This window comes from Prionailurus bengalensis, chromosome B4, assembly GCF_016509475.1.
Source record: "Prionailurus bengalensis isolate Pbe53 chromosome B4, Fcat_Pben_1.1_paternal_pri, whole genome shotgun sequence".
In the NCBI taxonomy this organism is placed as follows: Eukaryota; Metazoa; Chordata; class Mammalia; order Carnivora; family Felidae; genus Prionailurus; species Prionailurus bengalensis.
The window spans coordinates 127,411,012-127,436,692 of record NC_057358.1 but is presented as its reverse complement, the minus strand read 5'-3'; the positions used below and the strand labels follow the sequence as shown (position 1 = coordinate 127,436,692).

The following is a 25,681-nucleotide window of genomic DNA, read 5'->3' as shown; positions in this document are numbered from 1 at the left end:
AAAGAGGTCATCTATTTAGATTACAAATTAGGTACCAAGCGTTGCAAACACAAGGAAAAAAAGTCGTAACTCCACTCCAGAAGCAGCCAGAAACAAGAGTCCCCATAACCCCACAGTTGTCCAAAAATGCTGCTTCAGAGCCCAGAAGTTTCATCACAGAGCCCAGGAAAGAGCTGCAGAGAAAGGAGGTGGGTTGAGCAGGTGGGTGTCTAAGCACCCACCCTAGCTTGGCTTCATTTTATAAATCATGCTTCTGCAAACAGTTTTGTTTGAAGAAAGGGTGTAACTAAAAAATAATTAAAAAAAAAAAAAAAAAAGTGCAACAATCTGATGACCCTGAATAGGTTCTCTATCATTTTGAAATTGCCAAGTAATGTTGTGAAACTGTTCTGAATATTTTATCCCATTATCTTTCTGTAATAAAAGTCAAGATTGCCATATAATTTATACTTAATTTTTTTTAATCTGGTGCAGAACATTATCAGTGAACAACCTTCATCCTAGAGGGAAATTCAGAGGGGGGGGGGGGGGGAGGTCAGTAGTCAACTATTTCCAAAGCCAACCTGGTCATACAGTGACCTCTGGGCCCTACCACCCCTGGAGCTTTAGATATATCTACCGAAAGGCCACCGTGTGCGTTCCTCACCATGGCACTCAGAACACAATAGAGATCAGCACCCCCAACAAGATGACATCTGCAGTTTTAAAAAACAAAAACCAAACAAGCCCCAGAAGTGAGATTACAAATCAATCACATGAATGGCAGCCGGCTGTCGGTGGGCCAGCCCCTACTGGGTCTTAAGGGAAATCTGTCACCGGGGCCACCTCGCCCTGGCAAGATGGGATTAGGTCCTGGCAGCGGGCCAACTGGATCAAAACGTGGTCTGAGTGGAGGGAACTGGCCGGGTGTCTCCCCAGGCCCAGGGATGAGTGAGTTGATCGGGTCCCCGACATAAGGAAGGGTTAGTCTTTCATCATATTCACCACCAATAATTCCCGGAGGAAGGAGCGAGCTGGGAGGAAAAGGCCTGGGGTGCAAGGGGTTGGGGTAGAATGGGAGGGGGTGGGGCGACGATGGAATGAACATCACATGCCGCCCTCTCTGAGCTTCTTTTCTTTGTTTGTACCTCTTCCTGTACAGCTGTAGAAACACAAGAACAAGATATGGTAAGCGATCTGGATGTTTCCCCAAAGTTCCAATTTGCTTCCACTGCTTTATCTACACTTTCCTCTTCCCACACTATGGAGCAAAGACACCAGTGCACACAACAGAAATTTTACCAGTTTCCATCTGCACGACTAAGGCAGTAGCTCTGAACACAATGCCGAATGAACTGTACTCTTTAACCACACTGCAACTGAACAACTGTGCCAATTCAGGGAAATACTCAATCCAAAGGAAGGATAACTGAGTGGAATGTGCTTTCAAGGCTGCAATCGACAGCTCTTGAGCTAATATGCAATTTTAGGCCCACCTTTCTTGAAAGTGGAAAATTTAAATATCTGTTGAGAAAATCAGGCCACATAATATAAAGTTAAGGTACTGGGGGGAAGGGGAGCAGCATTTAAATTCACTTCTTCACCTGAATCATGTTCCTAAAGGATCTCAATCTAAACAGCAACAAAAAATAGAAGCCCATTTCAGAGGACAGAACATCTTCCTAAGGAACAATGCTGTTCACTCAGAACACATTTGAGGACCCTTCTCTAGTCCACCCCGTTTCTCAGTCCTGTCAATGTCTTTTAGAGTAGGCGTCTACGTAAAACAAGCATGCACTGTTCCAACTAGCTGGACAGCTGAAGACCACTCTCTCACAAAAGCTCAGCTTAAAAATTGTTTTGCAACAGAGGAAGAAAGAATGTTTTATATTAATTAAAGTCAAAAAGCAATCGCTGTGTTAATAAGACTTCTTTTCCTGTGTAATTACACAAGAAAATAAGGACTGAGTCTAAGATGAAAGTTAAAAATATTTTCACTTACTGAAAATTAGCAATAAATTTAATAAAAGCAAATTTCATTACATCATAACAAAAATGATAATATGGCCTTAATGCATTAATTCACTAGTTGCTTCGGCGCTAATACTAACATTAGCCTTGATATTTAAAAATACCTACTTCTTTCCAATCTGTGTCTCGAACTCTCGCAGTACCATCTACAAAGAAAAAACAAAAAATAAGAATTTAAAATGCTTCATTCATCCAGGTTAAACAGCAATCTTGCTTCTGACCTAAGGAAACTGAAGCTTACACATGACGCACACGCAGGAACAGGAATCCTTTGTTCACAACACGCTGCATCCCTTGTAACCCTCCTGCACCGACGCAGACCTCTCTTGCTGGCAGAAGGCAGCTGCTGCCGTTCTGTGCTCGTGGGGACACCAATTGGTGACGCCCTCAGGAATATGGAGGACCGGGTGGCCGCTATCTCTTCCTCAACTGCCCCACGCTGCACTGCGCCTCCTCCGCCAGTCTCAGCTGAGAGTGACAGCTCCTTCTAACCTCAAATCTCTGCGACACTGGGTGACCATCTCTTTGTATCGCAGCCCATTGTTACTGGAGGTAAAGCTGACTTGAAGTTCTCTTATTTGGGTTGTTTTCTCCCAACTTTCATCAGTATGACTGCAACAACTAAGTATTTTTTAATATACTCATTTACTTGAAATACATGAAATGAGGAAAGAGAAACCTCTTCAACTTAAATCTAAAGAAGGGGTGCCTGGGTGGCTCAGTCGGTTAAGCGTCCGACTTCACCTCAGGTCACGATCTCACGGTATGTGAGTTCGAGCCCCGTGTCGGGCTCTGTGCTGACTGCTCAGAGCCTGGAGCCTGTTTCGGATTCTGTGTCTCCCTCTCTCTCTGACTGTCCCCCATTCATGCTCTGTCTCTCTCTGTCTCAAAAATAAATAAAAACGTTAAAAAAAAAAATTTTTTTAACCTAAGAAGAGTTGAGATAAAAGAGATATCTTCCCTAGAAGCTATTATATGGGCATGGAAGGAAGATTTTATAAAAGCTCCGGGCCTATGACGTTACATCCATAGGGAGATTCGTTATAAGATCTGAACAGCTTACAGATGAGCTTGTGGACCATAATCTGGAAATGAGAGAGAGACTGACTGTATTTTAAATCCAAATTTGAGTATGTAAGTAAAAAGGTTTTTATGCCTATTTTTATCATAGCCTATTTTTTTGGTTCGTTCTTCTATATACTTTGGTCATTTTGTCTTTTCATTTCGACTATAATTTTTTTTTTAATTTGAGATGACACTTGCTGCCTCCTAGAACAAAATAACATTTGAATTCTGCAGAGGCATAGAGGAATCAAGGAGGAATATGAAAGACCAGATCATTCACTGCTTCTATCTGAGGTTTTAAAGGAAAAAAAGTCTTTAACAATCCTAATGACTCTACTTAATATTCTTATTAAAAAAAAAAAAACAACAACGAAGGGGATCTACCAAGATTTTTACAGTTCCCAAGATGTTATACATAGCACATCAATTTTTTTTTGATGTGAACCACAGTGTTTTTTTTTTTTTTTTTTTTTTTTTTTTAAATTTTTTTTCAACGTTTATTTATTTATTTTTGGGACAGAGAGAGACAGAGCATGAACGGGGGAGGGGCAGAGAGAGAGGGAGACACAGAATCGGAAACAGGCTCCAGTCTCCGAGCCATCAGCCCAGAGCCTGACGCGGGGCTCGAACTCACGGACCGCGAGATCGTGACCTGGCTGAAGTCGGACGCTTAACCGACTGCGCCACCCAGGCGCCCCCACAGTGTTTTTTTACAATGCAACGCAGTATATACTTATATATACATATACCAAAATAGAAGTTTACTCCTATTTTGTAAAAAAAATACTGATTTTTTTTTTTAATGACCCAATATATTGATTTCATGACCCACTCTAGGGTCAAACCAGTTTAAAAAACAAAACAAAACACTGATACACAGAAAAGAAATTCTACAGTTGGGCACTAGGCTTCTATCCGGAAATCTTGATACAAAAGGCAAAGTGCTTATACATTTGGGGTAACTTCTCTCCATCCCCAAGTCCCACTGCCATCACTGCTGCAACAATCACCAGGTCATCATAAATGTGACTATACAGAAATAAAACTTTCCCAGCAATTTACCACAGGGTAGCAAGCAGGGCGCTCCTAACTGGTACACTGGTCACTGCCATGGACGTTGTTTAGAAATACACCAAACTGCAGAGTCAGATATGGAGGATGCTCTAAGAGAGAGAATAAACCTGAAGTTTTTCTATCCTGAACTATTCTCAGTCTACTGAGATATTTGCATTATACAGCACACAGAAATGAACGCGAAGTTTTCGGGATATAGGCACAAGTATATGAGGCTTAGCATCTCCTTCCAAAAAGGCTGCAAGTTATGATTACTTGAAACTCTTAAACAGACAAAGAGCCTACAACTAAAAACTTTTGGCAAGCTGAGTAATTCAGACCTCAGTAAGAACGAGTCCTTTTCCTGTTAACATGTCACTGTGGCAATTACCTCGAAAATCCCGCAGATATAAACACCTCCACAGCAGTTGGTCATTTGAAGCAATAAAGAGATCACGACAAACTGCAGACAAAGACAGAACAGAACGAACATCCAAAAGTCGGAAGATCCGCAGTTTCAGCTCCAACGGCAGGACCACCAACCCGAATACATCTGGTAGGTTCAGCGCTATAAAGAAAAAGAGAACAGGTAGTGAGTAAAGAACATCTGGCTTTCCCCACACATTTAACGGAAGTTACTAACTTGTTCCTAAGTGACAAATTAGATGGTAGTTTCAATTACCCAAATATGCATCACCTACAACAAAATTTTAACCCCAGGTTGGCTATACTGCTCTACTACTAAGTCCCTTATTCCCTCTATGTTTTAGGGGAAAGACAAATACTTTTTCATACAAACCAATGAATCGCTATGACAACTTCCAAATATTAGCCAATGGCCTTTGTTTCGAGCAGTATTCGATGAATGCAACAAAAACTTCTGTATTCAATTACAGAAAATGGATGCTTTGTCGGCTTTTAAAACTGGTTCCCAATACTGCTACTTATTAGCTGTGTGCCTTTGGACACTTGGATTACTTAACTACCATTCAATATCCTTACCTGTAAAATGGGTTAGGAGTACTACCTAATTCATGCAGTTGAAAATTAAGTGTGTGAATATATACAGAGTGCTTAGAACAATGCCTGGCACATAACAAGCACCCAAGTGTTCGCAATTACTATTCTCTGAGGTCTAGCAGGCTGAAAAAAAGGGGAGGTAGATAAATATCAGAGGCAAGCCAAGAAGGAAAAATAATAACATATAATTAAATGAGATTTATTAGCTCCTTTAAATATCTGTGATACTAATCTCCACTAGCTAAGACCATCAAAATCCAATAAAGCATTTTAAAATTCACATATTTCCCTTCCATCACCGGCACATGAAGAAGAAAACTATGGTGACAGCAGCCTAGGCACATGCAATTGGACACCTAAAATACAAGATCCCTACATACAAATGACAAATAAAAGCCACATATCTATATGTATAAACCTGAAGTTCTTCTCCAGCTAAGGGATTGTGGTAGATGAGGATTCTCATTTTCTAGCTTATAATTACGCTTCCCCTGATGGCCACACTGCCGTCAGGCTTGGCCATTTTGTTGCGTCCAATAAAATGTGAGTGCATGTAGCGTATCATTTCCGAGCAAAAAAGCTGTAAGAACCACCGTGTGGCTCGGTCACTGGGCCTTCTTTTCCCTCTGCTCCAAGGAGAGCATGTCCTCAAGAAGGACTACTCCTTCAGCCAAAACTCACCCCCCCACACACACAGCATGCATATGAATGAGAAATAAGTGCTTTAAGTCATTGAGATTTTAACATATTTATTACACCACAAATAAGAGCCAACATAACAATTCTGAATGAAATATACACCTCACTGAATTAGTTTCATCATCTATAAAATGAGGATGAAATCCCCTTCAAAGTTGTTAGCACTAAATAAAAATCCATGTAAATATCCAAAGGAGCTAGCATAGAACCCCAAGAAATAATGTTAAAAAAAAAAACAAACTGAGACCTAATTTACAGACTATACATTACTTATATATTTGTCAAACACCTATTATGGACCAGACCCTATGTTAGGCCATGAGAATACAAAAGTGGCTAAGACATAGTCCCTGCTTCCAAGGTATCTAAAACCTTAGGAGGTGGAAAGAATGCATATCAACACTTATGATACACTGGAAGAAGAGTTACAACAAAGACATGCCCAAAATGTTGTCGAAATACACACAAGAAGTAAATAACACTTGAGGAATTAACATTAAAGCTTAGTTTTAAAAGAACATAACTTCACTAGGGGAAAAGAGGCAAGAGTCATATGTCAGGGTCACAAGCATAAGACATAAACTTTTACTATTCTTTCCAGCCATCTGACCTATGATCATTTATCGTCTCTCACCTTGTCGGGTAAAAGCCAGAAGAGGATACACCAGCTGGTCTTTGAAGAGACGAGAGAGCTTCTGAAGATCTTTGTAGATCTTGGCCACATTTTCCCCTAGAGTATTTTTTTTTTAATGAAAAATCAGAACAAAATCAAGTGGCAAAACTTGAAATGGTAACCTTTACTTCTGCCAAACAAATCAAAGTTGTAAATTTTCATAAGTAATTCTTATATAGACAGACGTGAACCAAAGTCTCTAGTAGAAGTACTATATGCTGTGTGGCTCTGAAAACTCAATCTTAGATGTAAAGATAAAAATCTCATGATTTCAAATTAATAGAGCTGTACCCAACCTATATAATTCACAGACTACAGTTATAGTTTGAAAAACTGTGGTGAGAGAGCTGTACACACAGCATGATTTACTGAGCACCTGCCCAAAGTGTCCAGGCACTGGGGGTACAGTGGGGAACCACTCTCCGGATCCCAGCAGAAGTAGAACAGTATTTGTCACATGACGACCAAGTGTCGCCAAGTGTATTAAACATTCTTCAAAGCTTTCTTTCACATCAATGGTTCTCCCTAAGAGAGACATACTCTGACCCCCATTTTAAAAACAGGACAAGATAATGGAAGCCCATCCAAAGCTTCAGAGTAAGTGGCAGGGCAGGGTACAAACCTAAGTCTGGCTCCAACGCACTCACTTTAGCCACTAAACTGCTGCTCAGAGTGTGGCTCACAGATCACCAGAACTGACATCATTTGGGAACTGCTCGGAAATACTGAATCTCAGGCCCTACCACAGACCTACTTAATCAGAAACTGCAATTTCATAAGATCCCCTGATGATTCACCTGCACAGTGCAGCATGGGAAGCACTGCCAAATACGACCTCAAGTTCCCACTGAAATTCCGCCGTACTGTGACCAGGTGTATGACCTTGAACCCTCGGATCCGCACCTGTTTGCTCGCCTATATCAAGGGGATACATACCACCCTGCACCAAAGAATGGTTAACGTAAAGCACCACACACAGTGCCTATGCCCCATTCTGTAACTAGGTACTCCACTGAGAAACAAAACACTATCACCTGACTGATAACAAACAAGAAAAGATATGCAGCTAAACTTTAAATCCTTGTCACACGAACTACAATCTTGACTTGAAGTCAAATGTCAAGATATCTAAAAAGTCAATTTGGATAAGGCTTTGCAGTGTGAAAAACGATTTTTTTTAACAAGTTTTTTCTTTCGGTTATCTATTACAAAAGTAATCAGAAACTTACAAGTATAAAGACAAATAAAAACAAATATGCATTTAAATAAGTATATACTAGGTACTTTACTATAAAAGCCACCGTATAAAGTAACTAAAATTACTTGTCAAATGGGCAGCATAACGCTACCCAACATAAAAATACTGTATTAAAAATATTTAATACAGCCCATAAACTTACTGTAATAGAACATTATGAACTTTCTTCTTCCTTTCACTTCCCTTCTCTTTATTTAACAAAACCCACATAAAGAATACGAATCTGGGGGCGCCTGAGTGGCTCAGTCGGTTAAGCATCCGACTTCAGCTCAGGTCATGGTCTCACAGTTCGTGGGTTCATGCCCCTCACTGGGCTCTGTGCTGACAACTTGGAGCCTGGGGCCTGCTTCATATTCTGTGTTTCCCTCCCTCACTCATGCTCTGTCACTCAAAAATAAATAAAGGTTAAAAAAAAAAATTTAAAAGAATATGAATCTAAACTACATTCCTATAAGTTATTTTTAAAAAATAGTCTGAGGAGTCAAATCTATTCCAATTCTAGGTTCCACCATTTATTAGCTCTGTGACTTTGAAGCACTTTAACCTCCTCTAGACTTGTCTCCTAATCTGTAAAATGGGCATAAATAACCTCCACTACTGTGGAGTGGAGTGTATTTCTAGCCCCCATAGCAAAGTACTCCCTAGTGTGGAGAGAAACAGTGTTGTGGCCAAGAATTTCAAGTTTTCCTGTTCCCAATGGTGAGACATCTTTACACATTTATCAGTCTAGTTCATGCTCAACAGGGGCAGTGCCACCCACAATGGAACAAAAACTGGTTCTCGGAAGGCAGAAACAAAACAAACCCTAGCTACACCATTGGTTTGTGACCCTCCAAAGGGCCACAGTACACAAATGAAAATACACTATATATCTATGGTATTAAAATTTCATGGAAGAGAATGGAAGGGGGACAGATTTTCTACAAAGGTTCCTCAAGGGATGGATAAGAAAACGAAGCTTAAGAAACACTGGTGTAGTATGATGTTAAATGTCCAGAGATCATTATAAGTATGTATCCAGATGTCCCCATTTCCCATCAGTTTTGGTTCACGGACGTTCACAGAACTCGGCCTGATCTGCCCGGGAAACTAACAAGAGTCAGTCTCTAGGCCTTCAAAGCAAAGACCTAGCTCTAGGTAGCTTTCCCTTAAAGACACCACTGCCAATGCCACCACCCCATGACACCACATTTAGATTTTAAAACCCTCCTCAGTTACTAGAAAGACGAAATGGAATAGCATCTGTCAAGGCACGTGTCCAGCACAAAACAAGCGCTTAGAGATGTGAGTTCTTTCTCCACCCATCTCCTCTCCTTCAACCACCTACCTGCTTCTCATACTTTGAATTTAACTAACAAAATAAAAAGGATAACTTGTCTTTGCATCTATTAGTAATCTTACAGAATACAAGCAAAACCATGCCTAGAATGTAAACTTTTGGTAAATCTGATCAAACAGCAACCAAATCTATGTTGGTTTAAACTAACATTCTGAGTAGTTTTTCCTCCAATAATCTTCAATAATGAAGTTGCACTGTATGGTTTCCACAAAATGCAGATCCTCTCCATACTGATTAAATACGAGAAAAATCCAAAGATTAATTCATAAATTATGAAGCATCAACATCACAAGTAATGAATTACATACCAGTGTCGTTCCATAATGGCAGCATAAATATAATTCAGCATTCCAAGAGGAAAGCAGGAAAGAAACAGATACTCTGCAACACTGTCTTAAATTTGCTTTAATCTCATTCAGAAATGTTCAGTCACTCAAACATTACCATTTAGTTTTGTTAAAGCAAACCTCTCAAAGCCTCATCCCAAAAGTTCAACCATACTTATGTTACCTGGTTCTGTTTTGCAAATAAATGACTCTGGCAGCAGCTGCAATCTGTTCACACTTCTGAGCTCACTGTTAATCTTTAGTGTAGCTGTAAATAAGCAAAAGAGAGACAAATCATTTTTGTCAGTTCCTCAATTGCCTTCATTATCTAGCATGGGCTTGCACTTCCCTGTCCCAACATACGAAGGACACACTATACAAACTGCTCTACGCTCATTTCCTTCCCTCACAACAAAGTCCAAAGTGGAAACCTGCCATCACATCAAGTAAAATCACTCTAAAACAAACACCTCTAAAAACTAGAGTATGCACTTCTATATAAAATCCAGTAGGTATTACCAACAACAGCTTATTACTCATTGAAAGATATGCAGCAAGGTTAATAGGAGACAGTTAAACATAATAAAACCATTATTTCCAACAAGGTCACCAAAAACTCCATTTATTTTTTTTATTTAATCCTTGGCAATGAGTTTTGCCTTGTTTACTAAAAGAATCCTGCTAGTTTTCACAACATCATCTCTTTCTAGACCCAAAGGACCAATATTCTTGACATCACCAGAAGGTTCCATTTTAATCATATATACAAAGGCTCAACTTCATCTCATGCCATGAAAGAGCCAGTGACGTGCTCATGCACATGTGCGCTGAGCAGGAGGTCTTGGGCGAAGGAAAAGACTTAAAGACACACTGCTCCTTTTCAAAGAACCAAGCCTGGAATGGCTGGCTGCCACACAAGTCTGCAAGTAGCTGATCTGCCAGGAGCAACAAAAGAACAAAATACCAGAAACTCAGATATCTTTGAGACATTTAACAGCCATTCTCTTTATGTTATATATCTTGAAACTAGTAAATAGAGATTATCACACGCATTGTTAAAGTGCTTTTGTAAGAAACGGAGGCAAAAATTAAGTTGGTAGCTTCAACCTCGCACATTAGGATGTGACGGGGCAGGACGCCTGCAAGGAGGCAGAAACTGCTGGCTCTCTGTGTAAGAACACCCAACTGAAAGGCGTGCTTGCTAACTGTGATGAGTCGCTGAAGACACGTGGCTAGTCCACCTGCCATCAGACACATTCTGACCGGCACAGAATACCACCAATACTGGTAAAGCTGAAATTTGAGACTTTTACGGAACATCGCAAGAAATCTAGTGACTAAAAGGAAATACCACAAGTTACATCGCAGGGGACATGGAACCACCTTTCACTTCAAAGATCATGACCATGTATGCCAGTGGTTTTCAAAGTAAATTTCTGCAGAACAAACATGTTTCAAACAAACTCTCAGAAGGGACCTTGATAACGCAACAGAAGAACATGGTGCCGCTCAAGGTGCACGCGGCAATACACGTTCCGTGAAGGCTCCTCACTCATCCATCCGGGCAGAACAAGTGCCACAGAGCACGGGGAAACCACGAGGCATCAAAGCAACTGCCTTCGCTACACAAAAGGTGAGCTGCACTGAAAAACCAAAAATACAGCCATTGCAACCCCACCATGCTGTCTTAGCTAGCTGAAGGATAAAGAAATAAAAAATCAGAACAGAACGGAAATGAAAGATTCTAGTCACTCAAATGGCTCTCTAGAACACGTGATTATGAGACTATTCCATAGACCACTGGTAGATGTACGGACCTCTGGGTGGCCTCTGAGCTAAAATGAAATACAAACAAATACAGGCACTGCTATCCCTGTGAAACTGCCAATATGAAAGAGAACTAGAAAAAGAAACTAGTCAGAGTGACTTTCCTGCAGGTCGAGGGATCAAGCACACACATACTAAAGCAGTGCTTAGCAGTGTTTCTATGCATTACTGTTCAGAGACGCCAAATGGGATAAAAAGTGACCCCAGCTCAATCTCACCTCTTACCATCTCTCAGTTCGAGATCTCTGTTAAAAAAAAAAATAAACATAAAAAAGTCACCCACAGGCACAAAGTGTTCGAATGTAATAGATCATCTCACTTCAAAGATCACAACACTCCCCGCAACAATAATATCGCAAGGTTAAGACAGCTGAAGGCTACGGCTGCCCAGAGAGAGAAGACTGCCAGCCTAAACATCTACCCACACATTCTACAACCTTTCAGGCTCGGGGTATCAGCGGCCTAGAGACTCAACAAAGTTGAGAAAGATGCAACTGTATCACGAGAGCCAATCACTGAAGCAGCTATAGTCTGGAAACATGTCAGTGTTGGTAAACTAACAGCCCTCCATTACCATTTATGACAATTAGGTTTCCCAAAGGCACACAGGTGAGAGCAGCAGAGCCGCCCTCGCAGAGAGGGTGTGTATACTGCAGCTTGTACACACCGCCCGACCTCCAGTTCTCTGGCATGGACATGGCTTTGGCCTCAGGCCCCTGGGGAATGAAAGGAAAGAGAAACAAATAATGAAGAGAAGTGCTACTCTCAAAAAGGATTAAAAATCCAACAGGCCCCTAACTTGTCTGGAAATAAACATTCCGTACAGTCCCCTTAATAAAATCTGTCACATCATTACTACAGCTAGTAATAAAATTTTGATAGGAAAACGTTTAAATGTATTCTCCTCCATCAAAATGTTCAAATGGATAAAGTCACATCAGAGACAGGGATTGTTTCTCTCCTCAAAGACTTACTTCTCTGCCTAGCAAAGCAGTATCATTATTGAAGACCATACCTCAAACAGCAGTGCATTTATGAAGCCTTTAAAAAAAACTCCCGTTTGTCATTCCCTTTTATCCCCTAACATTCTGTTCTTATTTCTATTGTTACACACTTCTATTGTAATACATTATAATTTTCTTTTTATCTACTTCTCTCCCCCACTTACGGACTCCTTAGGGACAAGGACTTGTCCCAAACCTTTATATCCTAATTCCTGGCTCAGATCATGGCATGCTGCAGGTATTCAATGATCACTGCATTGCTCTACATCTTTGTTACTTATAATGTGGCCCACAGACCAGCAGCATTACTATTGTGTAGGAGTATCCAGAATCTCAGGCTTTACCCTAGACTTACTAAATCAGAATCTGCATTTTAGGAAGATCCCCAGGTATTCTTAGGCAAAGGTTTGAGAAACTCTAATTGTTCCTCTCCAGGACTCTCTGGCATCCCGTATACATATACGTCTCTCCTAGAATTTAACCAATACACTGATGGTTCATAGACTGTCTCTCTCCCCCACTCCTGGACTAGAAGCAACCTGAGAGCAGGGACAAAGCACTGTACCTGTCAGTGGTAGATACTTACCAAACAGAGAATGAATGAATGAAGGGAATAATGTCTCTCTTCCTAACTGAATCTTTACTAGATTACTGACAATTCAAAGCCATTAACATAAAAAATAATCCAGTGAGCCATCCCTCTAGACATGCCCGCCCCACACTCTTGAACACAGTTCATTTCATATTATCATAATCTTTTTACCATAACTGCCACCACTTCTATAATACAAACTGACAAAACTGACAACAGAAATGAAGGAAAAAAAAGAGAGAGGGAACTTTTATTGACCACCTACTGTATACCCATCACTGCATTCAGCACTTTACATTTAACACTCAACTGCATTTAATATAGAGATCTACACAACACCTTAGTGATGTTTGTTAGTACACCCCCATCCCCAATGGGAGGCTGAAACCCCAACACGATGTATTCTGTTTGTAGCCTCACCTGAGGTATGTAACCTGACTCCAGCATGAGCAGATGTATTGACACTATCAGGGCATCACTGGGACTGGAACAGTCGGCTGAGTGATACAGGACCTCTAATGAATGTGGCACTTGCCCCTCCACCGACTCACTGCAGAGCATCGGTTCTGAGGGACAGACACCTGTGGCCTCTTCCATAGCCACAACATCTTGAACTGACTCAGTTTCAAAAGTCTGGCTAGGCCCCGACTGAAAAAGATAACAAATCAATGAATTCATTAAAGAGACTTTTATTTTTACAGTTTATTGTGTATCCTGAAGTGAACTCAGATTAGTGCCCAAAGCCAAAGCATGTTATTAGCTTCAGAAATGGGACACATTTTAAGTGAGCCCTCCTAAATAAATGAGCTGGCAATCTATTCCCCCATCCTGAATTCCTTATCTCCGTTCATCCTGGCCAGTATGCCAAAAACCAGAAATCAACCTAGCCTCCTCCCTCTACCTCACTAAACTCTACTTTCGTCGTGATCAAAGTTCCACTGAATCTATGTCCAAAATACCTCTAAAATCTGCCCCTACTACTCCAGTGGTTACTTTAGACTCATTTACCTCTTGACATCCAGCAATAGTTTCCCCAAGGATCCCTGACTCCGTTTCGTCTTCCAAGACACCCACTGCTGCGAGAGTTTCCGACAATTAAGAATCCAATTATGGGAAGGCCTGGGTGGCTCAGTCGGTTAACCATCTGACTCTTGGTTTCAGTTCAGGTTATATATGATCTCACAGTTTGTAGGATCAAGCCCCGTGTCGGGCTCTGTGCTGTGAGCAGAGAGCCTGCTTGGGATTTTCTCCCTCCCAATCTCTCTGCACCCCCAAACCCTGCTTACATGGGCTCCCTCTCAAAACACATACATACATAATCTTTTTTAAAAATCCAATTATGTCCCATAACCAAGCTTAAAACTTGCCAGTATTTCCCCAGTGCAGATCGCAGCATTCCCCTAAATTGTGCCTTGGGATGTGACCTTAGATGTCCTCAGGAAAAAAGAGGTCTACAATCAATTAAGTTTGGAAAATACTACATGCTATAGCCACCGAACCTCACCCTCCACATTCACAAAATACATCGTGGCATTACAGAGCTCTGAGAAGTCCAACAATAATAATGTGTGTGTAATATTTAGCCAAGAAACACTACTCTCCTTCCTTAGTACCCAGCATCCTCAGAACACTTACTTATAATCTAAGGGAAGAAGTGTTTCATAGAGGACATGCTGTGAGATGCAGGCCTAGAAAATGAAGTCCCAACTCCTAAACGCCTTAGCATACGAGGTCCTTCATCACTTCACCAGATCCCTGACTCTCAAGCCCACTTCCTGCCACCCCTTCCTCTCCACGCCAGTGTTCCCCACCTCTGCAAAAGAGGCAGTACAGACAGACTACCACCCTGACTTGCAAAGGCCTTGACTACTGGACTTTCCTGATTTCATACCTATATCCTACCAGGACTGCAAGCTTAGAAAGGAACAGAGTAGGGATGCCTGGGTGGCTCAGTCGGTTAAGCGTCCAACTTCAGCTCAGGTCATGATCTCACAGTCCGTGGGTTCGAGCCCCGTATTGTGCTCTGTGCTGACAGCTCGGAGCCTGGAGTCTGCTTCAGGCACTCAGATTCTGGGTCTCCCTCTCTCTGCCCCTCCCCTGCTCACACTCTGTCTCTTTCTCAAAAATAAATTAACATTAAAAAAAAAAAAAAAAAAAAAGGAACAGACTACGTGTCACACACTTTTCTAATCCCAATACAGTACCTGGCACACAGCAGGTGCTCAACAAATGCTTGTTGAACCAATGCTTAAGAACAGTATCTTAAAATTTCATAATTCGGTTTTGTTTTCAGTGTCTTCTCATTTGTACCATAAAAAAGTCTATAAAACAGTAAAGTCAGATGATGTTGCCTTTTCATACATGCTGTAACTGACTCAGATTAAGTAACACAATCAAGGTTACCAGCTAATAAAAACCTGAAATGAACCAAGATCTCCAGACTCACAGTTCAGGCTTTCAGACACAATACACTGCTTCAATAAGACTATGTTACTTGTATTAATTTTGCTCAGAAAGTTTGTCTGCTAAGCATGTGCTCAACTCTTAATGCAAAACACATGTTTCTTCAAGATCATCGTTCCATTAAAGAAAGGGCAGAGGAAATTAAAATTACATAGGATAGGGGCGCCTGGGTGGCGCAGTCGGTTAAGCGTCCGACTTCAGCCAGGTCACGATCTCGCAGTCCGTGAGTTCGAGCCCTGCATCAGGCTCTGGGCTGATGGCTCAGAGCCTGGAGCCTGTTTCCGATTCTGTGTCTCCCTCTCTCTCTGCCCCTCCCCCGTTCATGCTCTGTCTCTCTCTGTCCCAAAAATAAATAAACGTTGAAAAAAAAAATAAAGTTTTAAAATTACATAGGATAAATGAAAGGATGGAAAAATGTAAGAAAGCAAGAGGCAGTTCCTCCAGAATCCCTAAGGACATAGCCCTTATTGGCTTATGAAAAAGATCCAAATTCACATGTTAAAACCTAGAGGCCAATGACAATTCATACTACCAAAAAAAGGAGGCTCCATAATACTTCTTGGCAAACAGAAACTACTTATTAAAACCACTTATCACCAAAATTATGAAGCCTATAAGCGCTTTGCATCTTACTTATCTACTATAACTAACTTTGGGCCATTTGCTACTATTGACGGTTGTGTGGGAGAGAATCTATGTGGAGAAAATATTTTTAAAAAGAGTTACTCTAAACTGATAAAGCCATGGGAGGAAGGTATCAGAACTCCCTGGTGAGCTTATCAAACCCAACTCCCACTCCATAACAACCATTAACATTCTGAGCCATTCTGATAGGATATGAAATATCTATGATATTCTTCATACATGTGGAAATCAGGAGGAAAATGCTCAGCACCACCTCTTTATTTTTTTAATGTTTATTTATTTTTGAAGGAGAGAGAGACAGAGTATGAGCAGGGGTGGGGCAGAGAGAGAGGGAGACACAGAATCCAAAGCAGGATCCAGGCTCTGAGCTGTCAGCACAGAGCCCAATGCAGGGCTCGAACTCACAAGCTGTGAGATCATGACCTAAGCCGAAGTCAGATGCTTAACCAACTGAGCCACCCAGGCACCCCACAGCACCACCTCTTTAAATAAATCATTTGTCATGTCATGTACAAATGATGGCAATAGGTGATTAAAATGCACTTTAGGGCTAATATTAGAGTCTGATACCACATTATTCCCATTTCCCTTAAAGATTCAACAGGTACTAGAATTCCCAAATAAATGAAAATAAGAAAATTACACTTGATTTTCAAATTTTACAAGTAAAATTTTCCTATTGTTTCCAGTTTTACCCATCTATTTTCCTTTGTTGTTGTTGTTGTTGAAAGACAGGGCATGAGCAGGGGAGGGCAGAGAGAGATGGAAACACAGAATTTTAATAAGAATCTGAAGTAGGCTCCAGGCTCCTCAACATGGGGCTCGAACCCACAAACCGCAAGATCATGACCTGAGCTGAAGTTGAGGCTTAACCGACTGAGCCACCCAGGCACCTGTCTATCTTCCTTTTCTAATACATCATTCTACATTTAATGAGCAGATCATACTGTTTCAAGTACTTGAAGCACACTTAGGAGATTTCAAGCTTACTTACTTCAAGATTACAAGCTTAGTCACCCTATACAAGTCTGAGAATACAAAACAACACGCGTTTAGAACTAGAATTACTAACTTGAAGCAATATTAATTTCTCAAAATTTTTCAAAAGGAAACTAGTAAATATCACATATATTATGAAAAGTTCCATCTTACTGGACAATTTTATAAGTACACAGAAATAAAAGGAATGGACCCTTCCACCAGAATCTCTGAATGTGTCTAACAGCAAAGATGATTCAGAAATATAATTTAAATATGTAGCTAAGTATTCTTACTTATTTCCTAAATTACCTCCATGATACAGAAACACAGAGATACATAATACTTCCTAAAAAAAAAAATCATAAAAATACTCTGAGCTTTATAAAGCCTTGTTAAAATTGCTTAATTTCTCTATATACTATTGCTAAAAATCTCAACATACTACCAATATATTAAAAAGCATTTCTTCTTAGCAACTGTCTATACTTATTGAGGTTACAGGCACAATGAATACTTATATTCATAAGTGTTTAAAGCCTGAAAAAAAAAACAAAATAACAACTAAGCTTAAGTATACACACAAAAAACAATTAACATGATTACATATGTATTAGTATTAAAAAACTCAGTAATAAATTTCATCATTTGTGCCACACAAGAAATCAAAAGGCAGGGTAATCACTAAGGGGGTGTTTACAAGGCAATACAGATGATCGATAAAGAAATTAAAGATGATCATTGGGGCTGTGGCTGGCAGGGCCTTGGAAGATGGGCAGAGACAGGAGAGGTAGGAAAGGCCGTGCATTCCAGGCTGGGTGAATGGCAAGAGCAAAAACGTGAAGCAGTCACCAGTCTGTGTGTGTGTGTGTGTGTGTGTGTGTGTGTACGTGCGCAAACACATGAATGTGCTGGCTGGCACAGGGAAAATGATAAGGACTCTGATCTGACTGCAGGTGACAGTTTACTGAGGGAAGAACAGAAACTGGCCCTGAAAAGCCTTAAAGACTAGGGACAGCATTTTCTTCCTCTGTAGCATGACAGGGTTAGAAATATTTGGACTTTTTCAGCTCAAAAATTGTAAGCACTGGTGTATCAAGGACACACAGCTACTACAGAACAAGGGAACAACAAAGTCAAAACCGTGTCAGGAAAAGATGAACGCAGAAAATAGACTGAAGGACAGACACTGGAAGCCTGGAATGGAAAGGAAACACTGACAGGGCTTGTTAAGGGGCTGGATATAAGTAGACAAAAATCATTCCAGGGTTTTAAGCTCAGGAAAACAGTGGTGCCACTGAGAGAAAGGGCAGCTAGTTTGGGAAGAGAACATTAGTTCATATTTCCAAATTTATGTTGGCACAGAGTCTGAAGTAACAACGTTTAAAATCCAGGTATAAATGTCCTGCAAACAATTTGGAAATAACTGGACTCTATATAGCCTTAATGGGTGGAGCAGACCAGAGAAGCTAGGCTGGGAATCATGAGCTCAGAGGCAACAACAGGAGCCAAAGGACAAACCATCTGAAGGAGTGAGTGTCTGAACAAAATAAATAGGTAAACACTGGGCTCTTCGGATGGTCCAACCATTTAGCAGTTTAAAAATTTCTACAAGAATACGATGCGCAATCTACTAACATTACCCTGATACAGAATTCAGTCGAGGTGTTCAGTATCCTTTATCAATTACCCCTTTTCTCATCTTGATGTTAATACCTACCATATTTTCATCATTCCTGACATCAGTTTGGGCTGCCTGTCCTTGGAATGAATCACTTGGTTGTTCATCCTGTACGATGGACTGATTGGAGCTGGCGGCCAAAGAGGGTTGGTCATTATTCTGGAGTGAGGAATGCTCTGAATCTGTGGATGAAGGTAAGTTAGGTGCTGGAATGGCATCTTCAAGAATCAAACATATCAAGTCCCCAGAAACAATCCCATATGAAGCCAAGGTCTCTTCATCTCCAGTGAGGGCATCCTTGTTGTTCAATGTGATTGCAAACCGGGTATCAGAACTGCCAAGAAAGATGGATAAGGATAGTAAGAGCTACCTACCATTACCCATAGCTACCATTACCTTCAATACACTAGGAACATATATAAGATACATGGTATAGTCCTAGAAGAAATAAGTAACAAAAACAAACCAAAAATAAAAAGGAAGCCAAAGTTTTACAAAAAATATCAAAATTATTTGTTATCACCAAGTGCCTAAGTTATAGATTTCTAATGGCTACAATTCTAGCCTGGGTGATAGGATACAGTAACTCTCTATCATTAATCCATGTTTTCATCAATTCTAAGATACACACTTTACATCCTTTGTAACTTGGATATCTTTGAAACAGGGATGCTTCTTAAAACTCATAACACATCACAGCTTAACTGACATTTTTTTTTCCTTTAGTGTTACATAAAACAATACGCATCTTAAGAATGACAGTATCTGAGAGTCAAGGAAATACACTCTTTTGAAAATTATGAGGGGTGCCTGAGTGGCTCAGTCAGTCAAGCATCCAGCTTTGGCTCAGATCATGATCTCGTAGTTTGTGGGCTCAAGTCCCGCAACGGGCTCTCTGCTGTCGGCACAGAGCCCGCTTCAGATCCTCTATTCCCCTCTCTCTCTGCACCTCCTCTGCTTGCACTCTCTCAAAACTAAGCATTTTAAAAATAAAAAAATTTAAAAATAAAATACAAACTATGTCACATGATTCCTCTGCTCAAAATCCTCCTCCAGTGACTTGTGTCTGAACTTGGAATGGAATCTTTAACATGGCCTCCAAAGCCCAACATGTGACCCCCTATCCACTTCTCCTATCTCCTCCTACTGTTCCCTATTAACATAAGCTTTCCATCCCGTTTCTCAAAACAGATCAACCTCATTGCAACCTCTGGGCCTCTGCATTTACTCTTCCGGATCTTCAAAGGACTGACTCTCATCATTCTGTCTCAATTCAAATGCCATCTCTACAGAGATGCCTTCTGCCTAACCTCCACCACTCTATTTCATTTTATGTTTTATTTTTATTGTAACATCACTATGTGAAAATTCCATATTTATTGACCATCTCTCCTCCACCCCCACCACCAGAATCTAAGCTTCATAACATCAGGTATCTCATCTATCTAGTTCAAAACTGTATCTCCAGCTCTTGACAAATAAAAGTATTAATGGAATAAACGCAACCAATAAAGAGTAATTGGGAAAATGAAACTGAAATCGGGGTTACCTAGTCAGTGTTCTTACAGGACAATCAGCTTATATCTGCTCCAAAATACTAGACCCACGTCTTAAATGAATATTCACGATCACAAAAAGATGAGGACAAATACATCCCTCCTGCTGATAAATACAAGGTCACCTTTCTTACTGATAACCTTTTATAGTAAGAATAGCACAAATCCAAAAACTCACTGCTAGACAAGCTAAGAGCTCAAATTAGCCTGAAGCAATGAACTCTCATCCCTTACACATCACAGACTACCTGATTCGAAGGAATAACCATCATTTCACCACAAAGTGGTGAGGGGTAATTAACAAACCATTGCAGAACTTTTTCAAGACATTTACACTCAGCAATGCTGACTTCGTTAACTTTTTGAGAGGTTAACCAAGGATGAAGTTCTTTGAAAATCATGTTCTATTTATTCTTACAATGCTGCATTTTCACAAATGTTCACAATTCATTTTTCTTTCACAAGTACATTTTTTTTCTTACCAATTAAAGTACCTTTGGTAGAGAAATTACTGAAGTTCTAGAACCTACACCTGCTTATCAGAAAATAAGTAGCTGTGTTTCTGTTTTCAAAGACTGTTGAACATCTGCCAGATGCCCCAAAAAACACCACCCCGACTTCAGGAGAAAAAAAGAAACACACTTCAAATGAACTATGTTCTTATGGATCTTCTGTCACAGCAAAAGTGTTTTTTTTAAATAGTATCTAATACAATGTTCATTCAAACATTTCCCTGTAGAAAAACTAAAGAACTGTGTCATTAATAAAAATGCTGGCCTTCCCCCCACCCCAACCTGTAGAAAAAGGGAAGAGCTATTTCTAAAGTAACATAGAGCTTTCCAGGGGAGGAATTAAAAACTGGTGTTCTGAAACTGAAGAAATATTTAAATCCATCAGGAAAAGCCATCCTACAAACACCAAGCCTTTTAAAGATATTTTATGGCAATCCCAGATCCACTTGCTCAGAGAAGACATTTTAAAAATAATGTCACAGGGACGTATTTTAAAACTGCCTATAGGGGCGCCTGGGTGGCGCAGTCGGTTAAGCGTCCGACTTCAGCCAGGTCACCATCTCGCAGTCCGTGAGTTCGAGCCCCGCGTCGGGCTCTGGGCTGACGGCTCGGAGCCTGGAGCCTGCTTCCGATTCTGTGTCTCCCTCTCTCTCTGCCCCTCCCCCGTTCATGCTCTGTCTCTCTCTGTCCCAAAAATAAATAAACATTGAAAAAAAAAAAAAAAACTGCCTATATATTACAAAATGAACATACTTTCAGAAGAACAAATTTACTTTCACAAGCTGAAGCTTACATTCCTTCCAGTTAACCAGCCTCAACTGTAAAAACAAACCCAAAGGAGAAACTAACTTGGGCTCTTAGATAAATAGTCCTTTCAAGACGGTCTCTCCTAATTAAAATAATAATAATAAATATACACATATATATGAAAAATCTTTTAGAAAGAAGTTACTTTTGAAATTGTCTGGTGGGCTAATGATACCAGCATACAAAACGCTTAGGTTTTAACACCAATAAATAACAGCAGGCATGCCACTTAACATAATGTTCAAAAGTTATTATGTCAACACCCTCATTTTTAATTTGGAGAAAAACAGCCTTACTTTTAATATGGTGTTTTCCCCTGAAAAATGAAAGGGTGAGAAGTTCATAATATGGCCTCATTTTACTGAATTCCCCCCAAATGAAAGTATGTAAGTCTTATAAAAAGGATCCACTTAATTAAAAGAAAGGTCTTCTTATGAACGATTCACCTAAAAAGCCCCAGCGAACACGTTTATTTTTTCTTAGCACACTCAAATTCCAAATCTGCTAGCTCAGCAAGGGAAAAGGACTACCCTTATTTCTGTCCCTCTACTCCCAGTTTACTGTCCCCAGAAAATTCTCCCTTGGAAGCAAAGCCATCTCATTCGCAACCTCATAATAGCAAAATCTGATCCTTAATTTCTCAATGTCACTGTCCCCAAACTGCAAGCTCTCCAGGGACATCCCAAGGCCAACGTTTATCTTAGTTTTGGCAAAAACACAACATCTCGCCCAGGGAAGTAAAAGGGGATGACAAATGCCGACCGCCCGCAGTCTGTAACACTCTGCGGAGGGCAAGCCAAAGTGCTCGCCGCGGCCCAGCACGTGAGCACTCAAAGCGGCCTCGAGGTTACCGCGGCCCCAGCAGCGGCCCGCTCACAGGTGGCCTCGACGGAGGGCCGGTTTCTAACTTCTAGAACTTCCCAGACTTTTCCCTTGGAATACTGCGACAGCTGGGGACGGTGAACTTAAATCCCAGAGAGCCTGGAGAGGTCTACCCCACACCAAACCCCTCATTTCCAATTTCACACTTTAAAAGGGCGCGAGAAGCCTGCGCCCCGGCACGTCCCCGGTTTCTTCTGCAGCAGAAGCGAAGCGAGGGCTCACCCTGCAGGGGAACGGAGCCCCCGGGACGCCGGGCCATGTCCTCCGCGAGCCGGGAGCCGGCGAGCTGCAGCCCCAGCGCCCGCGCCGCGCCCGGCCTGCGCGCGTCACAGTCCCGGACCCGCTACGCCCTGCGGTCGCCCGGCCTCACGTGACAGCCCGGGGCGGGCGCGTCCCCCCACCCCCCGCCTACCTGAAGCCCCACGACGGCAGCAGGGCCTGGCTGAGGTGCGCGCGCAGCTGCCCCAGCGTCGGCTCCGCGTCTGGCATCTCCACCGGCCAGGTCCTCTTCTGCAGCCGGACCCGTAGCTTCATGGCGGCGGCGGTAGGGCCCGGAGGCCCGGACGCGGTGGCGGCGACGGTGACGACGGCGCGGCGGCGGGCCCGGAGCGGCAACCACCGGAGCCGTAGGGGTGCCGAGGAGCAGCGGAGTGAAGGCCCCGCCACGGCCCCTGCCGGCCGGTCTCTGGAACTTGAGCGCCCCGCCCCTCTCTTGAGGGCGCCCCCTGGAGCCCACCCGGCGAGCGGGCGGCTGGCGGCCTGCGCCAACCCAGGCCGCTGGGCGTCATGCGATCGATGATTCGGCGCGCAACGGCGCCGCCTGGGAGCGGGAGGACCACAATGCGCAGGCGCCGAGACTGCCGCGGCGAGCGAGCTAGGCGATGGTAGCTGCTATTCTGCGGCCGGGCCGTGCCGACCCCTTCCGGGCGTGCGTGGAGAATGTTAGCGCCGAGAGAGAGGCTGCACAGTATGTGACTCGCCCCTCCGCAAGGCCCAGGCGTGCCTGGTTCTTACCCCACTTCCTCCGTGGCGCCCAGCTCCAGCGGCAGGCATCTGTTCCGAGAAGCCTTAGGTTGAGCCCAGGCTTGTAGTTTCCTCGTGTTACTGCAAAATATGAAACAGCTTTTAGTCCGTCACCTATATCAGAGGGTATAGTAGTAATCTGCTGCATAGCAGTCACCCCAAAGCTTAGCAGCTTAAAACAACGAACAGTCATTGTCCTGTAGATTCTGTACATCAGGAGTTTGGGCATGGAGTGGCTGGGTGGTTCTGTCTCGGTCTCTCGTGACATTGCAGTCAAGATGCAGGCCAAGGCTGCATTTGTCTGAAGTCTTGACTCAGGCTGGAAAACCTGCTTGCAGGATAAGCTCACTCACAGTCCCGTTGGCAGGAGGCCTGTTTTTCATGGCACAGACCTCTTGAGTGTCCCCAGGATATGGCATCTGGCTTCCCTCAGAACACGTGATCCCAGAGAGACCAAATCAAGCTACAATGTCTTTTGTGATGCAGCCTCGGAAGTCACACATCACTTCTGTCATTCTAACCAACCCGTCAGTGTGGGAGGATCAATCCAAAGGCATGAATACCAATAGACAGGGATCATCGGGACCCATGTGGGAGGCCCGCTACCGTTGAGGGTCTGACAGTGATGATGATGATGATGATACCTTGGAGAATCTTAAAATCTCATCTTTGTATGATAGCCGGTTGTCCAAACTATAATAAGAGTCAAATGAAGTTTCTTCCACTAGGTGGCAGTACTTGTCCACATCATGACCTTCATGAAATAAGCACGTGTTGGACACCGACTTTCTGACAGATACTATTCCAGGTGCTGGGGTCTCAGAGAAGGGAAAAGGCATGTTCCTACCGGTGCAGAGTTAACAGCTGAGTGAGTCAATTCTTGTAGTAGAGCATAATAAGTGTTTTGTTTATGATAGAGATCAGAACAATGCTGGGCACAGGGGTACCTAGAGAAGGGTTGTGCCAGTAGGGTTCTTGATTGGCAAGGAATATGAGATTGAGGAAGGGTGGCAGGACCAGGGTGGCTCAGGTCCTGAGAGAAAGACAGAAGATGTGGTCAGAGGGAAAGACAGTGTGTACATCTCAGATAAAGAAGAGCCTTGAACTGAGCAAAGGATTTGGGACACATTCTAGAATGTTTGGGAAGTCAATGAAGAGTTTTAAGCAGAGGATTCTTTATCAGATGTTGCTTACTTCCGAGCAATAGAGACTAGCTTTGGCTAAGAAGAAAAGGAACATGTTTAAAAGGATTCTGGATAGCTCAGGGAATTTGGGGGAGGACTAAAGAAGTGGTTCCTGGATAATTCCAGAAATGGAACTCAACCATGCTGCAGAACTGGCCTGATGAGGAAACTATCATGACTGGATTGCTGCTGCTGCCCCACCCGGCCCCGGAGGAAACTTACCCTGACAGGAAGCACTGTGGAATGGCTGCCACCTTCATTTGCCACATGTTTTTGCAGCCTCCTGCACCAACAAAATGCCAGGTTTCAAAAAAAACCTGTTTCCTCACTTTGCTCACTTCTAAATCAAAGGCTCATAGGGATGCATCTGCTTGAGGGAGATCGAGTCCCATGTCTGAGTCCTGGCTACAAAGGAGAATGAGATTGAGAGTCTGAACTCCTTCCTTGGGAAGGCAAGACTTAAAATAATTGGAATTTCTGCCAGGTGTAGACAGGCCGTTCAAAAGATGATAGGAAGCCATGAGTCTGACAGGTGTACACCACAAGGGGCATAGGTCAGATCTGAAATGTGAATCTATCACTGGTCAAGTACATGGGATACACCACAAGGGGCATAGGTCAGATCTGAAATGTGAATCTATCACTGGTCAAGTACAGGGGATATATATTAGATCAGAGTTCCTCAATCTTGGCACTGTTGACATTTGGGGCCTCATAAGTCGTAGTTGTGGAGGACTATTCTGTGCCTTGTAAGATGTTCAGCAGCATCCCTGGTCTACTAGAAACCTCTCTCTCAGTTGTAGAGCAAAAGATGTCCTCAAACTTTGCCCCATGTTCCCTAGAAGGCAAAATTGTCTTGAATTTAGGGACCAGCTCAGTTAGGAGACTCTTTTGGTAACTGAAAGAAGAAAGCAATTAGTGGGATGACAGTAAGAATGTAGACGATGGGTGAGCAGGGATGATGTTACAGAGATAGACATAACAGAAGTTGGAAAATGGCTATATTTGGAGGCCTTATTGGTTAGGATACAGCTTCAGCTACCCTAACAGAGATCTGAATAGTGACCTAAAAAAGATAGAAGTC

The 25,681-nt window shown here is 42.2% G+C and overlaps 1 protein-coding gene across 3 annotated transcripts; it reads right to left on the bottom strand.

Moving 5' to 3' along the window:
* Positions 1-440: 440 nt before the first annotated feature.
* On the bottom strand, positions 441-24,791 carry FBXO7 (F-box protein 7). 3 transcript variants are annotated; one of them, XM_043562447.1, is made up of 10 exons: positions 23,626-23,836; positions 22,803-23,494; positions 18,673-18,967; positions 13,287-13,514; positions 11,845-11,986; positions 9,628-9,711; positions 6,482-6,577; positions 4,520-4,696; positions 2,119-2,156; positions 441-1,141 (listed from the first exon to the last, which is right to left on the bottom strand). In XM_043562447.1, the coding sequence occupies exons 2-10, from the start codon at positions 22,922-22,924 to the stop codon at positions 752-754; spliced, it is 1,572 nt and encodes a 523-aa protein (XP_043418382.1). In that variant the 5' UTR covers positions 22,925-23,494; positions 23,626-23,836; the 3' UTR covers positions 441-751. The 3 variants fall into 3 exon arrangements, with proteins under 3 accessions (XP_043418382.1, XP_043418383.1, XP_043418384.1); XM_043562448.1 differs by having other exon boundaries at positions 22,803-24,791; XM_043562449.1 differs by lacking the exon at positions 23,626-23,836 and having other exon boundaries at positions 18,673-18,815; positions 22,613-22,831.
* Positions 24,792-25,681: the final 890 nt, after the last annotated feature.